This window comes from Camellia sinensis, chromosome 7, assembly GCF_055761805.1.
Source record: "Camellia sinensis isolate YWXY chromosome 7, ASM5576180v1, whole genome shotgun sequence".
Lineage (NCBI taxonomy): Eukaryota > Viridiplantae > Streptophyta > Magnoliopsida > Ericales > Theaceae > Camellia > Camellia sinensis.
Window position 1 is genome coordinate 11,582,773 of NC_138967.1, and position 27,488 is coordinate 11,610,260.

General features: G+C 34.8%; 2 protein-coding genes across 8 annotated transcripts; one reads left to right on the forward strand and one right to left on the reverse strand.

Moving 5' to 3' along the window:
- The first annotated feature begins 15,284 nt into the window (after positions 1-15,284).
- LOC114268909 (protein FAR1-RELATED SEQUENCE 7) lies at positions 15,285-21,427 on the forward strand. 7 transcript variants are annotated; one of them, XM_082877421.1, is made up of 4 exons: positions 15,286-15,418; positions 15,539-15,704; positions 17,852-20,180; positions 21,142-21,427. In XM_082877421.1, the coding sequence occupies exons 2-3, from the start codon at positions 15,697-15,699 to the stop codon at positions 20,160-20,162; spliced, it is 2,319 nt and encodes a 772-aa protein (XP_082733547.1). In that variant the 5' UTR covers positions 15,286-15,418; positions 15,539-15,696; the 3' UTR covers positions 20,163-20,180; positions 21,142-21,427. The 7 variants fall into 7 exon arrangements, with proteins under 7 accessions (XP_028065946.2, XP_082733547.1, XP_082733548.1 ...); XM_082877422.1 differs by having other exon boundaries at positions 17,864-20,180; XM_082877423.1 differs by having other exon boundaries at positions 15,288-15,389; positions 17,864-20,180.
- Positions 21,428-22,623: 1,196 nt separating this feature from the next.
- Positions 22,624-26,481, reverse strand: LOC114268910 (F-box/kelch-repeat protein At3g06240). The gene is made up of 2 exons (XM_028210147.2): positions 25,190-26,481; positions 22,624-23,146 (listed from the first exon to the last, which is right to left on the reverse strand). Exons 1-2 carry the CDS (start codon positions 26,320-26,322, stop codon positions 22,885-22,887), a joined length of 1,395 nt encoding a protein of 464 aa, XP_028065948.2. The 5' UTR covers positions 26,323-26,481; the 3' UTR covers positions 22,624-22,884.
- Between the last annotated feature and the right edge of the window lie 1,007 nt (positions 26,482-27,488).

Here is a 27,488-nt window from a genome sequence, read left to right on the forward strand (position 1 = left end):
TCAAAAATAAATAGATAAATAATAAAAAATAAATAAATGCATAATTTAGGAAATTAAGAATTAATCGATTAAATTGTTAAGGAAACAAATTGTGAGACACCATACGTTAAATATTTTAAGAAGTGGTAAGCGATGTTTTATAGTTTGGTAGTGAGATTTTTAGACGTGAACCTAACTTATAATTATACGTAATTTTAGGGATCATTATGAATCACCAAAGGAGTGATAACCCTTAAGAATTTTATAAAGCCAAACTAATTTTGATGACTCATGATATAGGACAGGTGGCTTCACCCCTCAAATACCAACAAACTAATAACGTGGCAGGAAGTAGAAACAACATGGCTGCCATTAGCCCTTGGTGAATGCATGAGACAAAAGCAAAACCAAACACATGGCCTAAATAGAAGCCTCTATGTACAGGTGGCATTGAGAGAACGTACCTACGTGTTGTTTGGGCCTCACTCTTGGTCCTTTATAAATAGGAAGGGTGGTGTAGGAGAAGGCATCAAAACACAGTGACACAGTGCTATAATCAACATAGAGCTTTCAAGCTAGGAACACAAGAAACGGAGAGCAAGCTCAGAATAATTTAGGAGTAATTTTTAGATGAGTTTTATTATACCTTGAGTTACTATAATATGTTTTTTATATGTCTTAAGTTACCATAATATATTTTACGAATGATTTAAGTTACCACAATTTATTTTATATAAATTATGTTTTATGGTTAGGTTAATGTTTCAATTATGTGGATTATTTTCTGAACTCTATTTGCTTAAATTAAAACCCACGGATATGTTTGTTTAAATTTTAGAGATTATTTGGCAATGATCTTGTAAACAATTATTTTCTGTAAGTACCAGTACGGGAGTCCCATGCCTTAGGGGACTTAAATAACCAATGGCCCCTGTTTGACCACTCTGTGATCCCCTATTTGTCATGGATCCATTAACCCCTGTACTGATTGTCGCTTAGTGACCCCTGTTCTATACTGTACCGTGGTTATAGTTAATTATTTCAATTTCTGGCACTTAATTAATTTGTGTATTCAACTCAAATTATGTTAATGTTTTAGCTTAAATAACTATCTATGGCTATTTTGTGCCCCTATACTCACAGTATAATATTTCTCACTCTGCTATATGCTTATAGCTGTTACCCCTTTCAGGTGACGAGGTTTAGCGGGATCAATATGGAAAATGAATCGCTGTGTTGTTTTATTTATTTTTTAATTTCTTTTTAAGATTTCTATCTTTTTATTATCAGACTCTTGTAATATAATGAAGCTCAATGACTATGTTTGTTTCCTTTTTAAATAAACAGTTGGTACCCAATTATTTTATTTTAATTTATTTAATTTATCCGCTTGCGCTGCGACTACAGAATTATCCGAATTATTTTATTTTTTATTACGACGCCGAGCCTTTGGATACCGGGTATGGGTCGTGACAGACTTACTTGAAGCACCCTCCTTCTGTTCCTTACTTTTGTTTCTTATCTTCCAATGGTTAGACTATGCTTTATGCTCCTATTTATACTAGTGTTGCTACTGTAAACTTCTGCTACGTTTCATAGGTCTATTGTCCTAGGAGCTAAACCTCCTAAGCCTTATCTCCAAGCAACTTATCTTCCAAGCATGCAGGAGATTAGTCTAGAGTTCATGCCTATTTACACCTTGGCCCAGAGTTCATGCCTATTTACACCTTAGCCCAAATATCCAAGATCATTACACTTTTTTTATTTATTATATATATATATATATGTATATAATTTCTGTTGAGCTTATCTACAACTTTACTTAATTTTATACTTATCCTAATTAGTATAATAATTGCGCAATAATCCCTAATTTTAAATTAAAATACATGCTTATCATATATATTTACAAAATTCAATATTTTATTTTACTTTTGTTCTTATTATATTAATTCAGCATTTGGGGTGTCACAGTGTGTGTTTGTTTTGGGTCTAATGGGTCTAGCCCATTTTGCCCATAACCTCCCTCTCTATAAAACTTGAGTGCTCCTTGGAGCCTACCCCAAGTTCCAAACTCAAAGCTTATAAACCCACACCAAGTTTGCCCACCAAAGCAATGTGGGACAAACCTTAACCCATTATTTATGGAAACTTCACCAACATACCATTTCCATGGAGCTCATTTTGACATCGATTTTCCATTCACCCAATAATGGTTTTGAGAAACTAAATATACGACGTGAATCGGTACGCGACAAAGAACATGTTGCCATATGGACCCGTCAACTTTGGCTCATGGGTTCTACCTAAAAATTAGTCAAAAGTTTAGAAAAAAATTATTTTTTCTCTAAACCATTTCTTACAATCCCCCACATGAATGGAATTTGATGATAAAGGAAATGTAACAATATGCAGAATTTATCAAAAGAGTATAAATCGAAAATATCTTGTATCAGGATAGGTAGCTTTCGGCTTTGAATCTTCCATAGTGATAACCTATCGGACTTATTAGCTAACAAATGGACGCGATGCCTTGAATTGTTCAGCCGTTAGTGTAAGCTAAGACAATAGATTTCACACAAAATATCTTCTAACACATCGTGGTTCTCATGGTTGTGTTCATTTTGGCCTTGAACAGTCCTGGTTGTTCGTGAGTGCTTCTACAAAATTTAGCCTCTTCATTCTCTTATAATCGGCCCCAGCTCGACACTCATATAAGTGATTCTTATTGTGAGCATCTCTTAGACTCGTCTTGATTTTTATGCCTAAATCAAGATATATGTAATCATTAAAAACAAGGCTTATCCTTAAATCCCTGCATACAATACATGTTGCAGATATCACTCTCATCATAGGAATAGGTAAGGATTTTTTTTTTAATCCCTTGGTGATTTTTGGCAAGCCACACATAACTTAGTTGTCTCTTTAAACTTAGTTCTTGGGATTTCTAGTCATCTAAATAGGGTTACCATTATCACAACTCTTACGTAAAAGGCTTTAATCCTATCCCCTTCGATAAACTATACACTTACTCTTTTGTCAAACCTTTTGTTAACGGATCCACAATATTCTCTTTAGATTTTATATAATCTATTGAGATTATTCCACTTGAGAGCAATTGCCTTATGGTATTACATCAATGTCGAATATGTTGTGACTTACCATTATATATATGACTCTGTACCCTACCTATTGCAGATTGACTATCACAATGAATGCAAATAGCTGGCATAGGTTTTGGCCACATTGGAATGTTTTCTAAAAAGTAGCGAAGCCATTCTGCTTCTTCTCCTACTTTGTCTAAAACAATGAACTTAGATTTCATTGTGGATTGTGCAATGCATGTTTGTTTCGTGGATTTCTAAGAAACAACAGGGCCTCCCAGAGTAAGGACACATCCACTAGTGGATTTTGAATCTTTACTATCCGATATCCAATTTGCATCACAATAGCCTTCGATTACTACTGGATATCGAGTAAATTTTAAGCCATAATCACGGGTAAATCTTAGATATTTAAGAACTCGAATGATCGCTTTCCAATGGTCTTCTCCGGGATTACTAGTGTACCTACTCAATTTACTAATAGCATAAGCTATATCAGGGCTTGTGCAATTCATTAGGTACATTAGGCTTCCACTGATTTAGAAGTATTTTAACTGAGACATTGCGTCACCTTTATTTTTCGAAAAATAAAGACTGATGTCTACAGGTGTTCTTGCTACATTCACATTATCCTTGATATATTTACCAAAAATTTTCTCAATATAATGAGATTGTAATAATGCATATCCATCAGATGTTTTAGAAATTTTTATTCCTAATACAACATCCGTGACCCCCATATCTTTTCTATCAAATCTTTTGTTTAGCATTTGCTTGGTTGATTTTATCATGTTTTGAATACTTCCAACGACAAACATGTCATCCACATAAAAACAAACTATGACATATCCTTGGTCAGTGTTTTTAATATAGACGCATTTGTCACATTCGTTTATCTTAAACCCATTAGTAAGCATGGCATGATCAAATTTCTCATACCATTGCTTAGGAGCTTGTTTTAATTTATAAAGAAATTTTACAAGCCGGCAAACTTTCTTTTCTTACCCTGGCACTATAACCCCTTCAGGTTGCTCCATATAGATCTCTTTATTTAGATCACCGTTTAAGAAAGCTGTCTTAACATCCATTTGATGTATCTTTAAATTATACAACGCTGCGATAGCAATAAGCATGCAGATGGATGTTATTCTTGTCATAGAGAAATATGTGTCAAAATAGTCTAGACCTTTCTTTTTTACCACAAGTCTTGCTTTATACTTGTCTATTGAACCATCTACTTTCTTTTTTTTTCTTGAATATCCATTTATACCCAAGAGGTTTAGAACCTGGTGAAAGATCCACCAATTTTCAAGTATAATTTTGCATAATGGATTCAATTTCATTATTTACAGCCTTTTTCCATAAAAGTGCTTCAAGACCTGACATTGTTTCCTTAAAGCTTTGAGGCTTATTTTCTAACAGGCATGTTAGAAAATCTGGACCAAAGGATTTTGATATTCTTGCTCTCTTACTTCTTCTTGGTTCATCATCAATTAAATCCTGTTGGTCAAGACCATTACTAGTCTCTTGTGTTTGATTGTCATTAATCTCTTGACTTTGTGTATAATCAAAACTTATTTTCTGTGAACTTAACTCCTGTCATTTCTTGTAAGGAAAAACATATTCAAAAAACGCAGCATTCCTTGATTTTATAATAGTGTGCACATGTATATCAGATATCTCTAATTTATAAGTTAGAAACTGATATACACTACTATTATGCGCATAACTAATAAACATACAATCCACTATTTTTGGTCATATCTTAGTCTTTTTCGAAACATGAACTTCTACCTTTGCCAAACACCCCTACAGTTTTAAGTATTTGTAGGAAGGTGGTCAACCTTTCCACAATTCATAAATAGTGCTGTTAGTTTTCTTGTAGGGTATTCTATTAAGAACATAATTAGCAGATAATATTGCTTCCCCCCACAAGTTTTGCGGTAAGCCTAAACTTAGTAACATGGCATTCACCATTTCTTTAAGGGTTCTATTCTTTCTTTCTTTTTTTGGGTGAATAAGTCATAAATTAAAAAAAAATAAGAGGATACACTAATATAAGGGGCATACCCCAGGCCCTAACAAAAGCTATACAAAACGAAGCAAAATAGCCCACATGTTCAGCATTGCCAACACAACAAAAATATGCCACCACTAAAAGACTAGACTATGTATTCACTTGTTCATATCCGCCATGGTAATCAACAAAAAATGACCATCTGTTCAGATTAAAAGATTTTAATATGTTCAAGAACCTCATACAGAATGTATGTTGAACATGAACATATTTTACGTTCTCAACCATCCAAAACAAAGATAAACATAGTACAAGAGAAGTCCTATCTGAACATAAACTAGCACTAGACAAATATATATAAATTACAGAAAAACTTTCTTCACACTTTAGGCGCTCCTAGCAGCTATCTGTACTTGCAGCTTCCTTCCAGCAAGGAGCACCCAGCTGCCTTTGATTCCAGCAGCCCTAGTGCCCAGCTTTCTTCCACTTTATGTTAATAAAACTTGTCCAATATAGGATATTACCTAAGAACACCTCAATTAGACCAAGTTGTATGACCATATGCAGTTTTTCCAAATCACAATTACCAACACAGGTAACATATATGCTCACATCACTCAACCCTCTATTTAGAAGTTCACAGTACTCGACAAGGAAAGACAAGCACACGATATATAAGCTCCCATCACTCAACCCACACAGCATGTTTTCAACATATACCTTCATAGCCTCTTGTACCTACAAAATAGATAAAGTATGGCTATATATGTTAGAAATAAATTGCATGGGTAGTAACAGGTTGGTAATATAGATGTGCTCACATCCCTCAACCCACATTGGTTATACTTTATCTTCATTCCAGAAAACACTGAGCTACACAAGAAATAAAACATTAAGGAAAAACAAGCACACAATATAAGCTCCCATTACTCAACCCACACAACATGTTTTCAACATATACCTTCATAGCCTCCTGTACTTGCAAAATAGATAAAGTATGGCTATATATGTAGTATGTTAGAAATAAACTGTAAGGGCAGTGACATGTTGGTAATATAGATATGCTCACATCCCTCAACCCACATTGGTTATACTTTATCTTCATTCTAGCAATCACCGAGCTACACAAGAAATAAAACATTAGAAGACACACGCTCTTGCTCACTTTCACTCAACCCACATTTACTAAACTCCCATTATCCCTCATTCTTCTAGTACCTCCTTCTATGCCTATATAGTCTTTTAAGATAGACTGAGGGAGACTCTTAGAGTTCAACAACCATCTGTCACTAGGGCAGATTTTCACGTTAGTAAAAGACAGTATGCAGAACCTAATCATGTCTACAATCAATTTAATAACCACCTCTTCTGGAATTAAGGTTTGCTTGAAAATTCTGTTATTTCAAGCTAACCACAAGTGATAGATAGTACAAGCAAACACAAATCTAGAGATAATGGCCTTCAAAGACTTACCCTTGATCTGTTGAGACAAGAAAGTTACCAGATCAGGCCAAGACAGATTGGGCCAAGAAACAACAATCTTAGACTGTAGGCCAATCCACACTCTTTCAGAGAATGGGCATTGGAAGAACAAGTGACAATAATCCTCACAATCCCAATTACAAAAAACACTGACAGATGGTTGATCAATGCCAAACAACACAATCATATTGCCAGTTGTAAGTCTACCCTGGACAGCCATCCAAGTCACAAAGCTAGTCTTAGAAATATTACAAGGACCCCAGATCAAAGCAGCCCAAGGAACAGTGGTAAAATTTTTCCTTCAAAAATTCCAAATGGAATTGATAGAGAAAGAACCATGCTTATTAGGGGTCCAAAAAACCCTATCAGTCCCATGGCCAAGCTGCAAGGTATTAGGGGTATTATCAATAAGATTCCTTACCTCCCAAGTATTAGCAGTGGGCCACTTCCAAGCCCAGTCACAGATAATCTCCTTAACTTTGGACTCACAATTGAGACTAATGTCATACATAATTCTCTCCCCAAATTTATCCCTTAAAGAGCTAAAGGAGTGCCAATTATCATACCACAGGAAAGTGTTCAAATCATCCCCAATAACATGCTTGATTAGGGGATAAATAATGGGTCTAAGTGCCAAAATCTTCCTCTAAACCCAGGAGGGATCACAAGGAACCTTCACCTTTCAAAAACTTTTTCCTTTAAGAAGATAGAATTTAACCCATTGACACCACATCGATTACTCACCCCCGGAAAATAAGAACCAAATGTGTTTGTCCACAACCACTTTGTTCCATACTTCCACCGATTTAAAACCTAGGCCCCCTTCATTTTTAGGAGCACAAATTCTATTCCAAGCAATTTTAGCCCCATGCTTCCTAAGATCACTACCAGTCCAGAAAAAAAAAAACGAAATAAACTCTCAATATCTGTAATAATCTTTTTGGGAAGGATAAAGAGAGAGGACCAATACACTTGCATGGAAAAAAGGATGGACTGGATTAATTGGGCTCTACTAGCATAGGACAGGCATTTGTTAGTCTAACTCTTGATTCTCTTAGTGATTCTCTCCACAAGCTGTTGGCAATTAGCTGCTTTGAGTTTAGTAGAGATGAGGGGAACCCCCAAATATCTAACAGGAAGCTGGCCTTCAGCAAACTTAGTCACATCAAGAATCTCATCTCTCAGTTTTTTCTCACACCAAGAGAAAAAGACATGGCTTTTGTTAGGGCTAGGAGAGAGACCAGACAATGTCTGAAATTCTTGTAAACCCTCTCTAATAGCCACAACAGTAGGAACAGACCCCTTACAAAAGATCATCAAATCGTCAGCAAAACAAGATTAACAATCTTGTTTTTCTTACATCTCCAATGATATTTGAACGTGGGAAGGGAAGCCTTTTCAACAAGAATCCTAGACAATATCTCCATAACAAGCACAAAAAGGTAAGAAGAAATTGGGTCCCCTTGTCTAAGCCCCCTAGCCCCTTTAAAATACCCATGCATACTCCCATTAATACAAATGGAGAAAAACTGGGCTAGTCATACAAGCAACAATCCAATTAATAAAGATGGAAAGAAAATTCATAGCCTTTAACACATCAATCATAAACTCCCACCTAACATTATCATACGCCTTCATGATATCGACTTTCATGGCGCACTTGGGAGTGGGGGATTTTCTATGGCAACCTTTCATTAATTCCTGAGAAAGAAAGATATTATCAGAAATTCTTCTCCCTTGCACAAAAGCAGACTGTATAGGGTCAACAAGGTCCGGGAGAACCACCTTTAGTCTATTTGCAATAAATTTGGATATACACTTACACACTGTATTACAGCATGATATGGGTCTATACTCCCTCACTTTCACCGCATTAGGGATTTTAGGTATAAGAGCAATGGTGATGCTATTAATTTGTTGAAGAAACTCCCCAGATTTGAAAATGGATTTGATAGCTTCGGTCACCTCTCTACCCACCAACCTCCAAGACTGTTTGAAGAAGCCAATAGAATACCCATCAGATCCAGGCGCTTTGTTAGCTTTCATGGACTAGAAAACATCACAAATCTCTTTATCAGTCACATCACTAGCAAGAGACTCAGCTTGGGAAGAAGTAATACAATTCTTCACCAGAGAGCTAATTCTACCACAGCCATTGTAATTATCCTCAAAGGGTTTGCTAAGCGGATTCGAGAATGTATTAACAAAGGCAGAAATCATATCCTCAGATTTGGTGATCTTCTCCCCATTGTTCAAAACAACCTGATTAATCCTCTCCCTATTAACATTTCCCTTTAGTGGTACGAAAGAACTATTCTTCCTTTTAACAATTCCATTTTGTTGTGGAGAATAATGTGCTGTAGTTTGGTGAATAATGCCATGTTGTGCACAAAATTCATTTAATGGTGCATCATATTCATCACCCCTATCACTTCTAACCATTTTAATGGTTTTACCAAGTTGATTTTCAACTTTATAGATTTAAACATTTTCGAGGCTTCATCTTTACTTCTAAGTAAATATACATAACAACATCTTATGCAATCATCGATAAATGTTATGAAATATTTTTTGCCTCCTCTAATTTGAACAAATTTAAGATCATACACATCAGTATGAATTAACTCTAGAGATTCAATTTTTCTTTCAACCGATTTAAATGGAGCCTTAGTTAGTTTTGCTTCTACACATATCTCACATTTGTGATTATGATCAATTTCAAATTTTGGTATATAATCCAAACCAATTAGTCTATGCAAAGCATCAAAATTCACATGTCCTAATCTACCATGCCATAAATTTGACTTAAGAAGATAAGCAAAAGATATGTTATTCTTATTAACTGCAGATTTTGATACAACAGTCATTACATTCAAGTTGAAGAGAATATCACTCATGTATTCCTTACCCACATACGTACCACTCTTTGTTAATACAAATTTATCAGATTCAAATACAAGTCTAAAACCATTTTTGCTTAACAAAAAATCAGAAATTAAATTCTTCCAGATGTCTGGTACATACAACACATTGTTGAGGGTAAGTTCCGTCCCCGATGTCATCTTCAAGACAACTTTCCCTTGTCCAGCCACAACAGAAGTAGATGCATTTCCTATGAATAGTTGTTCACCATTTGCAGCCTCATTATAAATAGTGAACATTTTTTTTGTCAAAATGTGTCAAGTTGTTCTAGTGTCAACCCACCATTCCTTGGAATTTCCAACCAAATTAGCCTCAGACACCACAGCAGAGAGATTGATGTCATTTACCCCGTCAGAGATATAATCTAATTTTGTCACATTAGCTTGATTGATAGTCTTCTTACTTGTACTTCCTCGATCTTTCTTAGGGTGGCGACAATCAGAAGCACGATGTCCAATTTTGCCACAGTTATAGCATTTTCCTTTGAACTTTTTATTGCCATTGTGGTCACTTTGTTTAGGACTATCTCCAGCTATGTGGTTTGGGTGCCTGTTCCACCACATTAGCCTTGGACTCAATGAGATTTTTACTATTCCTCTTTTTAGCCTTATAGTTGTCTTCCTCAATTCTTAGTCTTACAATAAGTTCATTCATGATCATCTCTTTGCGTTTATGTTTTAAATAATTTTTGAAATCTTTCCAAGCCGGTGGTAATTTTTCCACTAAAGCAGCAACTTGGAAAGATTCACTAAAAGACATACCCTTAGCATGAATATCATGCAAAATTAATTGAAAACTTTGAACTTGAGAAATTACTGTTTGGAAATTTATCATAACAAAGTCTAGAAATTTACTAACAATAAATTTTTTTGTGCCAGCATCCTCTGTCTTGTATTTTTCTCCAAAGAATCCCACAATTCTTTTGCTGTTTTCAAAGGGTTGTAAACATTATACAACATGTTGTCTAGGCCATTAAGGATGTAATTTCTGCAAAGAAAATCAAAATGCTTCCACACATCCACCGCAACAACAACTTCCCGATCACTTTCATTCTTTTTAAGCATTGGAGCATCTTCATGGAGAAACCGGGCAAGATTAAGAGTTGTAAGATAGAATAACATTTTCTGCTGCCATCTCTTAAACTCGGTGCCATTAAATTTTTTGGATTTTTCTCCATGATTTATTGGAACTTGAACGTGGTTTTGGGTAAGGACCAGAGTCGTTGTAACAATCAGATTTGGAGTACTACTTTTAGAAGCCGTAATATTTGATTACAAAAATAAAAAAAAAAAACCAAAACCAAAACCAAAACACAAATTAATTTTCTAGTTACTAAAACCAAAAAATAAGTTATAGTACAAAATAATTTTACTTTTCTAGTTACTAAAACTAGAAAAATAAAATACAACACAATAATTTTTCTTGTTACAAAAACCAAAAATTATTTTATTGGATTCAAATAAAGCTGGTTTATAAAAAGAATTTTATTAATACAATGAAGACTTATTAAATAAATAGGGTCTGGCTTAAGATTGTTGCACAATCTTCAATGTATTCAAAGAAAATGATTAAAGAAAGGAGAGAGATTGTTTCAGTACAAAAATCAAAACAGTATATACAAAAAATAAAACAACAAATTCTTATTCTGTTACAAAAACAAAATCTGAATCTGAATCTGAAAAAGAAAAAGAAAAATAAATAAAACAAAAAAGTAATCGAATTACTTACATTATTATTTTGTCAGATATTTAGATCAAGTCTAGTGTTAAACACTGTCTCCTTAAGATAGATTCGTCCTCTCTAAGGTGCTAACAGATTTATGGACTTCTATCTCCCATGATGCAATGATGTACAACGAACATTAGCAGCACTACAAACTATTCGCACAATGAACACATTTTGTGTTTATATACTTTCTCGTAGAAAATAAATGCAGCAAAATGCAGAGAGCAATGACAGAAGCAATAACGAAAAAATTGAGTGCAAAATCCAAATGAGGGGCTGACTATTTATAGGAGAAATTGTGGCATTTTAGAACAGGTAAAAACCTATTCGAAACAGTGTTAAACAGATAGAAAACTTGTTCGGATTTGAATTCAATGGGTATGAACCTGTTTGGGTTTGAACTGAACAGATATGAACCTGTTCGGACATGTATGGGAGCTATACAAAAAGGTTTGAAAAGGTGCAAGCCAAATTTTGAATTTTTCCAACCGAAATTTGAATTCAAAATTGTCAGAATTTATAATATAAAAAAAATTTAAATGTTTTTGGCCTAAAAAGAATTAGTATTGGGCCGGACAAGCCCAACCCAACCTTATACGACACACCCGCACCCAATCCCAGCCCAGCCCACTTGACTAACTGACTGGACAAACGGCGGCGGCAACGGCGCGCATGTGTGTATTTGTTTTGGGTCCAATAGGTCTAGCCCACTTTGTTCATAACCTTCCCCTCTACAAAACTTGAGTGCCCCTTGGAGCCTACTCGAAGTTCCAAACTCAAAGCTTATAAACCCACACCAAGTTTGCCCACCAAAGTAATGTGGTACAAACCTTAACCCATTCTTTATGGAAAATTCACCGACATACCATTTCCATGGAGCTCATTTTAGCATCGATTTCCCATTCATCCCATAATGGTTTTGAGTAACCAAATATATGACGTGAATCGTTACGCGATAAAGAACGCATTGCCACATGGACCCAACAACTTTGGCGCATGGGTCCCACCTAAAAATTAGTCCAAAGTTTAGAAAAAATCTATTTTTTTTCCAAACCATTTCTTCCACAAATTCCATAAAAAACAAACCAAACATGATGATATTCGCTAAAAGTAAACTGTAGCTAGGTTTAGATGTAGAGGTATAGACGATATTGCCTTCAAGGAACAAGAAGAACCCTCAAAACACTATAATCTAGAGCATCTCCTTCACTGTTTGAACTCAGATGTAGAAAGTTAGGGCAATTCAAGATTGGAGAGAGAATTTACCGCTTGAAATTGCAAGGGCCAAGTCAAGAAAGAGGAGATTTGATCAAAACCTTAAGAGGAGATTCAATATTTTGTAAACCCTAGAAGAAGAATCGACGAAAGGAAGAGCTTGAGAGAGAGAGAGAGACAGAGAAAGAGAGAGAGAATACAAAATTTGAGATTATAGATGGTGGTGTTCACCTTAGTCAACGATGTAGATGATTGTGGCGGTGGAGCTTCAAAATCGAGAGAGAGAGAGAGAGAGAGATCTGAGATTGGATTTGAGATGAATCACCAAGCTAAAGAAGGTTGAATCTCTAAGACTGAAGGGTTTAGAGAGAGAGCGAGTGATTGAGTGAGTGAGAGATTTGAGGGATTGGTTTTTCTGAGACTGAAGGGTTTCCTAGATTCAAAATTAGGGTTTGAAGAAAGAGAGAGAGAGAGAACATTGCAACACATTTGAAGGCATTTAAAAAATGACTTCTATTAGTTAAACAGTACCATTTTAATTAAAATAAAATGCAATATTTATAAAACATTGTTAAATATTAGAAAAAGTAACATTTAAAAAAGCACTGTTAAATCCTATATTTCCTAGAGTGACGTTTGACTACCAAATGGGAAAATTATAATGTTATTATAAAGTTTGGGTAAGGTGTAAAAGAAGCTCGACCATCTGGCCTTAGGCTCAAGATAGCTCATCCTAGGCCCAATCGCCCAATTGGGCTTCTACAAAAATTGAGTTGGACCGGACTGGATTATTTATAACAAATTCTAGCTTAGGCCCAGAGGTAATCGGGCTTCAGGTTGAGTTTTGAGCCAGTCCATTAAAATTTACTTCTCAAATGAATTTTAAGCCTATTTTGAAAAGTAGGTTAAAAGCTGATTTCTTTGATTTCTTTGGCTTTTTTTTTTAAAAAAAAAAAATGTGCAAAAAAGTAAGAAGGTAATATGACTCAAAAAGTCAAAAAGCAAAAAAGTTGGCTTTTTAACCTTGTTGCCAATGCAATATTTTTACCAATAAATAAAAATTAAGGGATTGTTTGAAATGATCTAAATAAGCATACTTTTAAATTTTTTACGAAAAGTTGTGTACAAAAATAGAGAGATAATATGAAAAAAAAAAATAAAAAAGATAAATAAGTACACTTTTGTAAACACTACATAAATTTGCCCCAAAACCATCAAATAATTTTCCTCCCTAAAACCATCTTCAATCCTTCATCTTTTGTTTCGTCAAATTTAAATTTGATAAAAAAAATTGTACAAAACTAGTGCTCCAATGCTTCATCTTTTGTTTAATCAAATTGAGGATATCTCAAATTTTTCATCAAATTGAGGATGTTGAAACCTTTTACTAAATTACTGTAAAAAGCCATTAATTCTTAAGCACCGGATGACTAGTCGGATGTTCCTCAGTCGACCACCTCGCAAAAATTTTAAAAAAATTTATACTGGCCGGTCATCTTTTCGATCGACCGGTGATTTGATGAAATCTCAAATCACTCCATTAAAATGCGCGATATCAAATTAAATTTAAGTAAAATTTGGTGAAAATCTTAAATAAAACTTTAGAGATGCTCAATTAAGTAGGTTTTGGGATAAACTAAAAAAGTACACATTTTTTACTTACGGACACTTATTTAAGGCCAAGTTTGGCAACTTTGAAAAAGTTAAAAAGTTACTCAAAAAGTTAAAAAGTTATCACCAAAACAAAAATATAAAAAAAATAATTTTCCACACATCAAACAACTCAGCCATCATAAAAAGTCAAAGGGACTGTGCAGCGTTTGTCCCAAGTATTAGACAATTTGGGCAATTTTTCACACACTGTTGTTCGGCCCGTGGGGGCCTATCACATGTTCCGTTTTGATAATCTGAACCGTCAATGTGTATAAATCGTTGAATACTATATGTCTATAGAAAATCACATTGATTGTATATCGATAACTACATGATCAAATCAGTTTTCTATGAAAAAATAGATGGTATTATAATTAACGATTGAAAAAAAACAAATCTGATCAGATAGCTATCGATATCCGATTAACGTGATTTTTAATATACATATAGTGCTTGACGAGTTCTACACATTGAACGGTTCAGATTATCAAAATGGGATCCGTGATGGCCCCTACGGGCCGAACAAAACAGTCCACTACAATGCTCAAAAAGTACTCAATAATTTCTTACCAAGAATTCGGCTGCCAGATTGTACAGCTGTCCTTCACTCATCTCCCATTTTCTCCTACACACTTCTTTATATAATTTTTTAATACATATTTTTTCATAAAAAATTAAAAAATTAACCCAAACATCCATATTTTTTTTCTCAATTTTTTAGTTTAAAAAAATAAAAAGTACACTTATTTAAGACATCCCAAACAACCCCTAAGTCACATCAATTAATATTTATCAATATCTTTTCTTTACTTTTCTATTAACTTTCTTTATTTTTTACGCATTTTTTATAGGAAAATTTACCCATAAGTCTTAGTTTCTGAAAAGTTGAACCATTTAGTCCTAAAAGTTTTCTTATGCTCCATTTAGTCCCATTTGCACATCAATCTAATGTTTGAAACATTAATTTGATGTTCGAAATCTAATGTTCGAAACCTTAATCTGATGTTCGAAATCTAATGTTCGAAACATTAATCTGATGTTTGAAACATTGTAATGGGACCTTTCAGTCTATAAAAAAAATTTTAGAACTAAACAGTGTATAAATTATTAATTTGAGATTTATTGATGCATCCCCTTTTATATATAAAAAATTTAAAAAATACGCTTATTTAAAATATTTCGACCCATGCCAAAATTTTACGACCCAAACTCAGACTAAACCATCAAAGCGCACCGGAGTGAGAGAATCCACCCCTGATAGCGACTCTGCAAACAGGAGATAGAAGATATAGGTATAGATATACAGAGAGAGACGAGCTCGGTATACTCTCTGATCAAATCACACAATTCGATCACAAACACAATTTGCTTTCGATTCTGTTTTCTTTTTTTTTTTCTTTTCTTTTTTTCCTTCCGGAATCGAATTCTCTCAATTTCGCAGACGAGAACGATGCTGATTTGGTGTCCCCCGCGAATGAGCCCATTTTCAGCCACAATGCATGTGAATTGTAGCCGTGTAACTGTCTCAAACAGTTCAATTTCAGCTTGAACCACCTCATTTTCAGCTCTCATAAACCCTAGCCGAGTCTCTGGACCGATATGCAAAGGTAAAAAAAACCCTAAAGCCCTTATTTTTCTTTCTGTGTTTCTCGCTCTCATTGTGCTGTTTGCATGGTGAATTCTCGTTTTTGTGGTTTGGGTTGTGTCCAATTCTAGTTATTGCTTGATTGATCTCTGGTTTTGCATGTAATTGTACTTTGTTGTTTTTCTAATTGAAATCGTTGATTGATCAAAATTTTCTGTTTTGAACTAGCATTTGGGTGGTTTTCATCTCATTCTAGTTTGGAAAGTCATGGCATTTGATTGATTTTCTGTATCAACTGTTGCATGCTCTCTCTTCTGCTTATCTTCGATCTAAACAGCCCATTTGGATTTGGAGAGAAAATAAAAGAAATCTCTTCCAAAGAGGAGAGAAATGAGGGGGAAATGAAGTTTCTCTTGCAACCCATTTTTTAGTTTCTCCGAAAGTAGAGAAATTGGGAGAGAAAAGAAATGGGGTTATTACTAACATTTTATAATATCAAAATTGTCTGTACTAATTAAAACATAAAAAAGTTATTAGTAATATAACCTGTTAAAAGTTCTTTTCTTTTATGTAGTATATCCAAAGATTGGAGAGATATCACTTTCTTTTCTGTTCTCTCCAACTGAACCAAACTAGTGAGAGAGAGAGAGAACACAAATCTTTTCTCTCTTGGAAAAAGTTATTCCCGCTCTCTTGTTCAATTATTGTTATTTATAGTTTTCCCCTTATCTATGTACTGCTATGTTATGCTCATAGCACAGGTACTGAAATGAATAAAGCAATCGTAGTGCATGTGCATCATGACTATATTACATGCATGAGTCATAAAGACTAATGGGGATAGAACTATTGATTGGGTAATACCGTGCTCCAACAGGAAGAAGAGAAGCATCGAATCATGCACTTTGATGGATTGCTTAGTGTAGACTACGAGAGTGGAAGAATAACTTAGTTGAGGATTAAAACCTCTAGCTACTAGAATAAAATTATTTTATTTTTGAGCAAGGGATAATCATGCAAATGGAGTTTTAAAATTTTTGTTAGGATAATCTTGTTTCAGTTGACATATTAGTGTTGACCCTGACGTGACGGTTTTCATTTTATTCTATTAATGCAAATTGTGGGAATTTAAAAGAGACCATTCAGAAACAAAAGCTAGGAGACAAAACTTCAAAATTCTTCATCGAAAGGGAAAATGATATATATTTTACAATTCAAATAATCCAAATACTCAGCTCTAAGGGCCCTGAATACCCAAATCACCACAATTTTTTAAACCTCTTTTGATGCCTTCAAAATATTCCTTTTGCGAGTGGAAACACATGGATAAAGTTGAATTGATTGTTTGGTGTATCAAACCGAATCATACAATACGTATCGCAAATTGTATGATTCTTATCTTATGCGATTCACCCCCAAGTATGAATCAATTGCTTGGTTTATCAAAATGAATTGTATGATATGTACCGTGAATTGTTTGATTTTGATGACAAAGTGTGTGAGTTGCATTCTTATTAATGCTGCACATATTCCTATGGAGAGATATTCACCACGTATGTTGTGTTGGAGAGAGTTCGAGAAGTGTTATTGAAGTGTTTGAAAATTGAAATTATGGAATTTCAATATACATGTAAAGTAGCATCTAACACAATTCAAGTAGTGTAATAGAAGTGACATGGCAGCTTTGTTGGATACTGTTCTTTTCTAGAAGTGTCTTTGTTACTTAGATTCTTATTACTCTGGATTAGATGTATTTTCTTTCTTTTATTTTCTTCTTCATTCCTTTTACTGGTTAGAGATGTAAATAAATAATGAAAAATTTCTATATCAGCTTGCTTTAATATTCTTTTTCTTTCTTTTTTCTTTTGGTGCATGCATGCCATTGTGCAATCCATCCATTCTGTCAGCCTCTGATCTGTGATTTATATTGACTATTGTATATTTGTTTTGTTGAATGTATTGCTTCGAGTCTTTGATGTTGATATGAATTTTGAGAAGAGTTCTGCAAACTGATATATAGTCTATTCTTTTCAAGTTGTTGTCATTCCTACGTGTGTTTTCCTCTTCGTCTATTTATTTATTTATTTTACATTTTTGTTTCAATGTTTGGACTTTTATTTCCTAATCTTTGTTATTTTTGATGCTTTGCTCGAATACTAATATGAATAGAGAAGAGCTTAGGAATATTATGACTGTGAGAGCAAAACCAGTAGGTGCATTGCTTTTGAAAAATAATGGTCGTAGAGAGGATGAAGGAGAGTCAAAGCTTGAACCACATGTGGGGTTAGAATTTGATTCAGCAGAAGATGCCCAGGAATTTTATAATTTTTATGCAGCACAAGCTGGATTCAAAATTAGGATTGGGCAGTTGTATCGGTCCAGAGTTGATGGATCAGTTATTTCTCGAAGATTTGTGTGTTCAAAGGAGGGTTTCCAAACAAATTCCAGAACTGGTTGTCCAGCATTCATAAGGGTACAAAAAAGTGATTCTGGGAAGTGGGTTCTGGCCAATATCAAGAAAGAGCACAATCACGAGCTTGGACTTCCGGGGGAAATTCGTCCGCCTCATATACAAAGGAAAGCCCATCCAGCTCCAAGATCGTCAGTTGTTGTGTCTACCAGGACAGGAATAAGATCACTCGAGGAGGAGGATGGACGCCCTAGCCCGTCAGAGGCCATGGATGTCAAACGCTTCAAGAGGGAAGAAGTAGAAGGAGTACCCAAAGTTGAACCTTACAAAGGTCTTGAATTCAGTTCTGCTAATGAAGCTTACAAATTTTACCATGCATATGCGGCTAGTACAGGGTTCAAAGTCCGGATTGGTCAGTTGTTTCGTTCAAAACATGACGGATCAATTACGTCTCGAAGATTTGTGTGCTCAAAGGAAGGGCATCAGCACCCTTCAAGAGTAGGTTGTAGTGCATTCATGAGGATACAGAGACAAGAATCAGGAAGATGGGTAGTTGATCGTCTTCAAAAAGAACACAATCATGATCTTGATTCTCCTATGGATGCTAGTAGGCTAATTGCCACCGGTCCAAAGGGATTTAAAGAGGAAGTAAGTTGTGGGCTGGAAAATTTGGATTTAGTTGAAACAAATGGTGGCCTCAACCTTGTCAAAAGAGGCCGTCAATGTAATATTGGAAGTGATTGGTACCCTGTACTACTTGACTATTTTCAGTCTCGTCAAGCAGAAGACACGGGATTCTTTTATGCAGTGGAAGTTGATGATGGCAAATCCATGAGCATTTTCTGGGCTGATGGCCGGTCTAGATTTTCATGCAGTCAATTTGGGGATGCCATTGTTTTCGATACAGCATACAGGAGCAGTAGTTATTTAGTGCCATATGCTTCTTTTATTGGAATTAACCACCATAGGCAACCAGTCCTTCTTGGTTGTGCTTTGATAGCTGATGAATCAGAGGAATCTTTTACTTGGGTGTTTCAAACGTGGCTTAGGGCAATGTCAGGGCGCCGTCCTTTGTCAATAATAGCTGATCAAGACAAGGCCATCCAACATTCAATTGCACAAGTTTTTCCTGGCACACATCATCGTTTTTCTACGTGGCAAATTAAGGCAAAGGAACAGCGGTACTTGGGTTCACTGCTTTCCATGGATACTGAGTTCAAATATGAATATGAGGCTTGCATTTGTCAGAGTCAGACACCCAATGAATTTGATTCTGCATGGAATGTACTTCTAAACAAATTTGACTTGAAGGAGAATGCTTGGTTGAAGGAAATGTATAGAATGCGCAAAAGTTGGGTTCCATTGTATATAAGAGGCACATTCTTTGCAGGCATCCCTATGGATGGAAGCATGAAATCATTTTTCGGTACTTTTTTAAACGCCCAAACACCCCTGAATGAATTTGTTATACGATATGAAAAAGCTCTTGAACAACGTCGCGAGGAGGAAAGAAAGGAGGATTTTAACTCATTTAACATGCAAGCTGTTTTGCACACAAAAGACGCCATAGAAGAACAAGGTAGAAGGCTTTACACAATCACAATGTTCAAAGCATTCCAGAAAGAGGTTTTGGAATGCTATAGTTATGTCGGAATAAAGATTAATGTGGAAGGTGCTATCAGTAGATATATGGTGCAGAATTGTGGGAATGGGGATGAGAGGAATACCGTTGCCTTCAATGCATCAAACCTTAATGTTAGTTGTAGTTGTAAAATGTTTGAATTTGAAGGTATGCTTTGTAGACATGCATTGAAAGTCTTTCAGATAATGAACATAAGGGAACTTCCATCTCGCTACATTTTACACCGGTGGACCAAAAATGCAAAGTACGGTATTCTACGGGATGTTGATTCAGGAGGTGGCTCTCAAGATTTCAGGGCTTTGATGCTGTGGAGTTTAAGAGAAGAAGCCTGTAATTATATCGAGGCGGGGACAACATCTCTAGAAAGATACAAACTCGCTTTTGAGATTATGCAAGAGGGTAGGAGAAATCTTTGTTGGCAAAACTGAGAAGTATCTTGGACAAAGGTTAGATATCTTCTTCTTTTTCATTTTTTTTTTCTCGTCACTTCGATCAGACATCTCTTTAATTCTGAATTCTGTAGTTTGAACTGCATGTGTGGCTAGTTTTCTGGCATGTTTCAGCCCATATATTCAGAGGTCGTTGACTTCCTAGGATACTAATACTTTATAGTTAAGAAGAGAATTTGTGATTTGGATTGTTATGGATTTCTATCTCAAAGTTGCATTTGGATGGGAAGGTCTTCCGTTGTGCAGCTAGGATTTTTTTTAAAACAACTCCTATTGAATTGTCTGCTAACCCCTTGGTTTTGTGGTCTAATTTGTGGGTGGTAGCAAGGCACTGAACCAAACCAAACCAAACTGAGCACTTGTGTCTCAATCAAGTGGGGTTAGCTACAAGGCACGGGGCCATCGTTCAAATTTTCATTGCTGGAATTGTTCAAAATCTTAAGTGGATTCATTTTGTAGTTGGCCCCTCTGTTTCTCTCTCTCCTTCGCTCCTTCCCTTGAACTAAGTTTAGATGCTGAGAGAGTGAGAATCGAAAAGGAAATTAATGTCTCCTCTATACTTTTTCATGTAGGGAAAATAAAAACAAAAGGTTTAATTAGGAAGGCTGTGAATTTGGTTTTAGCGGAGTAGGTGGTGGTGGTGGTGGTGGTGGTGCGGTATATTTAGGATGTGGAATAATTGGTTGTACTAGGCTTAGGTGGCGGCAATGAAAGAACTCTAGAGAAATTAAATTGTTAGTCCCTTCACGTCTCACTATCTTGGCACGTAATATTAAAGTGAACAACTGAAAATTTCCTTTATTTCTGTTTCATAATCTCTTTACATTAAATTGCCAACCAAGATGAAGGAATACACGAAATTTCCCAAAATTCTCGTTTTTCCGTACTTTTTTGCTGTTCTTGATGCAGTTTTCTGAATAAATCACCTTTAATTGACATTTTGTTCTTTACTTTCTAGGTAACCAAAGATAGCTATCTACATAGATAGCAGCAAGGTAGCCTAGAACATGACCGATAGAAACTGCTCGAGGTCTCATGCTCTGGCTTTTGACATGGATTTTGCGTTGATGCTCTTTTTGAAAGCTGAAAAATGTGTACTCACATAATCAGCTATCTTTTGTAGTTGTCTTCATCCTTTTTGTTTGAAAGATTGACTGGAGCTATCTCTTCTGTTCATTTAGTTGTTTAAATTAATGGTTAAATATTTTCAATCATATGAAAACAAAAAAGAAATTGATGTTCAAGTATCGGCCCCAATTCAATTATAGATTGGATCTCAGTCAGGTAGGGTGGATGTACAGTGATTTTTAAAAATATTTATTTATTTATTTATTTTTTGGGTAAGTTACAGTGATTCTTTTTACTCAACTCTTTCGGAATGAAAATTGATCAGTGATGATAGTCTAACCCTGAAAAGAAAATATTCATCATGAACTTATCCAATGTTTACAAATCACCCTTGTCCTCCCAAATGAGCTCTGATTCTCTTCTGTTTCTACTTGGTGAGAAAGTTGGATCCTTGCAATCTTGCTGACTATTCAAATTGTATAAAAAAATACCAGAGAATTGTCTCTTTTTCTTGCTGAGTTTTGTATGTACTTATGAAGTATGAAGTTTATTGTATAAATCTACATAGGAGTTGGAAAAAAATAGATAAATAAATCCATCTTGTGGTTATATATTGGAAAAAATTTACTTTTTGCCCATATGGTTTGGTCCATGTACTTTCTCATCATTTGGAAATAATGACATTATGCACCACAGGACATTTTGATGAAATTAATAGCAAGTGTGAGATACGTAGGGTATAAGGGAGTTATGTGCTTATTTTAAATATTACGAGCTTAATTCGCATATAGAGTAAAACACATGATGTGAGGGTAAATTGTCTAAAAACAAAAAACAAAAGAAAGTAAATTGTCTTAAAAAAAAAGAGAAAAAAAAAAGATAGGCTACTTAAGTAGATGAGAATTTTAGTCCTTTTGCTTAAGTTGTTAACTGGTTTGCCGGTGGACGCTACCTATTTATTTTAAAATCACAGGGATTATGTGCACATTGACACCAAACTACAAGGGGAAAAAAGTGAAATTTTTATTTTAAAATCACGGGGATTATGTGCACATTGACACCAAACTACAAGGGGAAAAAGTGAAATTTATAGCACAGGAAATCATGCATAGGTGTACGTGTATAATGGAAAGCTCAATGCTCATCACTCCTCTTGACATCAAATGAGCCATCATCAGTGATGACTAAAGTACAACCAGTGTCACATTTCTGGTATAAATTTACCTAAATACATCATTAAACTTTAGCATATCTACGATTCAGAAAACTGGGGAGGTATATGCCTACAAAAAGGTTAGTTGTGTCCAAGGCACAAGTTAAACAACACAAATGGGAAACAACGGATCATATAGGATTCAACAATACAAAATCGTGCCATCATCAACCAAGTCAACTAGATTAACCCGCCAGAACAGCATGACAGAAAAAACCAACATGATAGAACCAAATGGGTCAGTTGGGTCCAAGGCACAAGTAAAACAACACAAAAATGGGAAACAAAGCATCATTTAGGATTCAACAATACAAAATTGTGACATCATCAACCAAGTTCACTAGATTAACAGCTAGAACAGCGTGACAGAAAAACCCAACATGATTGAACAATAGATATCCCTCACTGAAGGCTCTCTACCTAAAACATCTTCTTTTCACAAGCCATATTGATGAATAGTTTCCTCCACAATGGATCCTGAAACATCCTCAAGGCCTTCTCATAAAATGGCCCTTCTACCATTTGGATAAATTTGAGAAAATGCAAGCATATTGAAAGGGAGGCACGATCTCCGCCAGAACTTGAAGTCGGAGCCTCAATGTTGCTTGAGCTTGAACTTTCTTTGTTCGTGGATGATTGACAAGTCCCAGCTTCATAGGTTTCAACCATTACTTGGAGAATCCTAACCAAAAGATTGTTTTGATCAAAGAGAAATGAAGAAACTAACAATTGAAAAAACATAATCCAAAAGTAATCCTTTAAAGTCAGTACAATTATTGTGCCACAGAAAGTTCATCTAAATCAAATGGAGAAATAAAAGAGTAGAGTTGGAGATCAAATATATAGCAAGATTGCACATAATTCCACCGTTGTGTGCACAAGGCTCAAAGATTTTGGTTTGTGGTTAGTTCATCTAGTTTAAACCTTAGTAGCAAGAAACTCCTATGGGGGCCTTGCTTCTCGCTTCCACCCCTACCTCCACTCCCAATCCCAACTTTAAACTCTTCTATAGGGCAGAATTGCAAGTATATCAGTTTTTGGTAACTGAGTGTGGTGGCAGGTATATCAGTTTTGACAATGAGTGAACAGAATTGCAAGTACACAACCTGGGTAGATGTAGATAATTGACAATAAGAGTTTAATCACCCAACTACACTACAGCTATCCAAGGTCTCATGGGATACATCATATATCTGAACCTAATTGCCCATAGTATTTGAACTATCTGTTTTGTTTCACAGGATATTTAACAATATGCATCAGTCCTCTAAAATCATGTCATCACAAAGAAATAGGGGTATCATTGAATCTTTTAAGTTCTAGGCTTAAAAGAACGATACATCTCTAATTCTTTAGTATCATGCAACTTCGGAAACCACTGGGAACTATTTTCACAAGAGTTTGAATTTGGGAAACTAAACATAAAAAATTATGATCGATATCAGTGAGAAATTTTATCCCCCTTGTGGAGGCAAGGGATTGTGGGATGAGAAAAAAAGAAAAAAACAATAAAAGAGGATATGTGGACCACTTCAAATAACCATCAAAATAAAACTACAAGGTGTTTTATCCAGAACCTGAATATCTAATAAAATATTCTATCTCAATGACAAGCCTTTCATATTATCTCTCACTTCTTTACATTCAAGCCTTGCTCCCAATGCTCACAAAATTCTCAACTGCAACACACATACTACTGAGAAAGTCCTTCATACATGATCAAGTACTACATGAATGACGAAAATTATTACCTCCAATAGGACTCTGAATAGGTAAAAGATAGTCAAGATGGTGGATCATTAGTTTGTATGTATAAGGACTCCATAGCTGTGTTCAATACAATTATCACAACTTGCACAACAAAAGTACAAAAAAAATTATAGTACGGATTGGTGCTTCCCTAACCCCCTTCACTTTCCCCTTCTTTCCCATCATTTCCCCTCCTCTATGCACCTTTTTACTCACCCACAACCAACCACCTCCCCTCCCATACCCCACCCCCACAATTAACAACCTCCACCATCCCATCCCATCCCATCCCACCTCTATGGAAAACAGTTTCAAGATCAAAATGGAAAAATCTTTTTTAAAGGACCAATATGAGAAATTAACCATACTTTAGGAGGTGAAAGTGTAATTTACTCTTTTATATAATCATTTTCACAAAGTGGCTGCTCTGAGAACATTTGCACACACTTCTACATACACTTTAATTAAACACAATTGCAGTAGTAGTGGGAATAAAATAAATAAAAAAATAAAACAATGAACAATATATTAGTATTTATGTAACTCATCATGGTGGTTGCTATCTTAACATTCAAAGATGACTAGACAATGCTCAAAGATGACTAGATAATACCATCGCCATACTTAGTTTAAAAATGGCATGCTTCCCCTCTCTTGGTTTATTTGCTGTCCTGCAACTTGTACAATCTCAATCTTCATTAAAATTTTGTTTATCATATATCCTAAAAATCCAGGCATGGCATTCTAATTGATAGAAATGCAATAGAGTAGATAGTACAAGAAATGCATATGTGAGATCCACAATCATCTTCATATCCTAAATGGTGTCAATTTCGCTATGTTTGAGTGATTTTTCTTTTTGTCCATAAGCATTAAGTGTAGCATTAAGTTTAAGAGTATGAATATATAAACATTAAACAACAATAGAGGGAACCAACAAAGACATTTCCATTTTTACCAATATAGTTGATAATACCTTTTCATTCTTTCACACGCTTCACATTGCCTCCCAATCCCGTGGATGCGTTCAGGAGAGATGAGGCTCTCCACATAGGTGCCCCCAGATGTAAAGCTACCTGGAATGCCACAAACCACCATATCCCTTGATGTTTCGTCTTTCGAATTGTATACAACCAATTGCTCTTCATCCCTTGACAACAAAAACTCACCATCTTCCAATAAACACACCACGTCAATCCTAGGGATGTCTTCACGCTTACAAATACTAAATTTAGTCCAAGACTCCTTTTTCCCGTACTCCTTCATCACCCAAACATCAGTAAAAGCCGGTAAACAAAGATACCCTCCAAGAACTGCTGGATAAAACCACGGCAACACAGCATTATTAACGAAAGGCGGTGGCAAAAATTCCCGAAAAACTTCATTCCCCAAATCAAAAGCAACAATCACAGAAATATAATCCGAACTCCTCTGAGCTAGCCAATGAATACAACCATTTAGATAAACCCCAGATGGATCACTAGCACAATGAAGATAAGAGGAACCTTGAATCTTCCTCCAAGAATAAGATTTCAATGAATACACACTTACAATGGTGTTGGTTTCAGTAGTAGCTCCAGGTTCCTCATCAACACCGCCACCATAGTAAGAAAGCATCACAATTTTGAAATCGTCACTCATCGAATCATACCCTAATCCACACAGATTACACGCATTGACTGAATTGAGGGCAAAAGGAGATTCGGGTATCTTCTTAGATTCTCGAGTAGATGGGTTTAGCAAATACATGGCAACATCTGATTCATTGAGAGCTAAAACCAAGCCATTGCAAGAACCCAGAATCTCGGCCCACACATCGTACGATTCATCTTCAACTGATGGGAAATGGATCTCTGTAGCGACTGGAGAGTCGACAGAGTAGTCGACGGAGAAGAGAATGTGAGAGTCGGAGATGAGAATGAGTCGATCGGGCATTTTGTTGGTGGTTTGAGTGAAGTGGGTTTGCGCGAAATGGGGATTGGAGATTAGGGAGCACCATGAATGAGATACGGATTTGAATCGCGAAAGAGACTTGACTGGTAATCGACAGAGTATCTCGGCGATGAGCTCTTGGGGTAGGATTGGAAAATCGGACCTGGTCGCCTTCATCGTTCACACACACTTCAGGGCTATGTGTATTTTTCATTCTTATTCATACACATGGTAGAATTTTCTATGGTGGTCATGGATGCTAAGACAAATTGCAAGTTAAAAAATTTCAAATTTAAGTAAAATTTTGATAAAAAATTTGACTTGATACCTTTTATTCTAATACTAAAATTAGATTTTTTTTTTTACATTTTTGCTTATTTGAGGGCACGTTCGGACATAAAATTTGACAGGATCTTAAAAGTCATTCGGGTGTGAATAAAAATTCATCAAAATTGTTTTTGGTAGACATTTGGGAATATTCGGACGACACTCAATGGTAAATTTATATTTAATAAAAGATGAAAGACTCCTTTTATTTAATGAAAATTTTGATTTTGTCTTTATTTAATATATCTTTAGGGTGTGTTTGTTTAGATGGATTGGATAATGGGGATTATAATCCATCAGACTATTAGTCTTGGGATACATTGTCCCGGGACTATTTGGTTGGACTAAATTTATATCATATGTTTGTTTAGTCATGGGATTAGAAGTTTAGATTGGACTATTCTATTGAATCTCATGTTTGTTTGGGATATTATAGAGAAGGATAAATGTTTAAAAGACTATTTTATCCTTGTAATTTATAATTTTTATTTAATATATAATTTTAAATTTGTAATCTATAATTTATAATTTAACAACACTAAAAAAATTTAATTTATAAGGCCATAATTTTTAATTTATTATTTTCAATTAAATTAAATTTATAATTTATATTTTCTATTTAATATATAATTTTAAATTAACGACAATAAAAAATAATTTTATTTAATATATAAATTAAATTTTCAACAACACTAAAAAAAATTAATTTATAAGGCCATAATTATAATTTATTATTTTTAAATAAATTAAATTTATAATTTATATTTTTTATTTAATATATAATTTTAAATTAACAACACTAAAAAATAATTTTATTTAATATGTAAATTTAATTTTTTAAAACACTAAAAAAATTTAATTTATAAGGCCATAATTGTTAATTTATTATTTTTAATTAAATTAAATTTATAATTTATAATTTAAATTTTTTTATTTAATATATAATTTTAAATTAACAACACTAAAAAAATAATTTATAAATATCCAAATGACTATTTTACCATTTTCTAATTGTT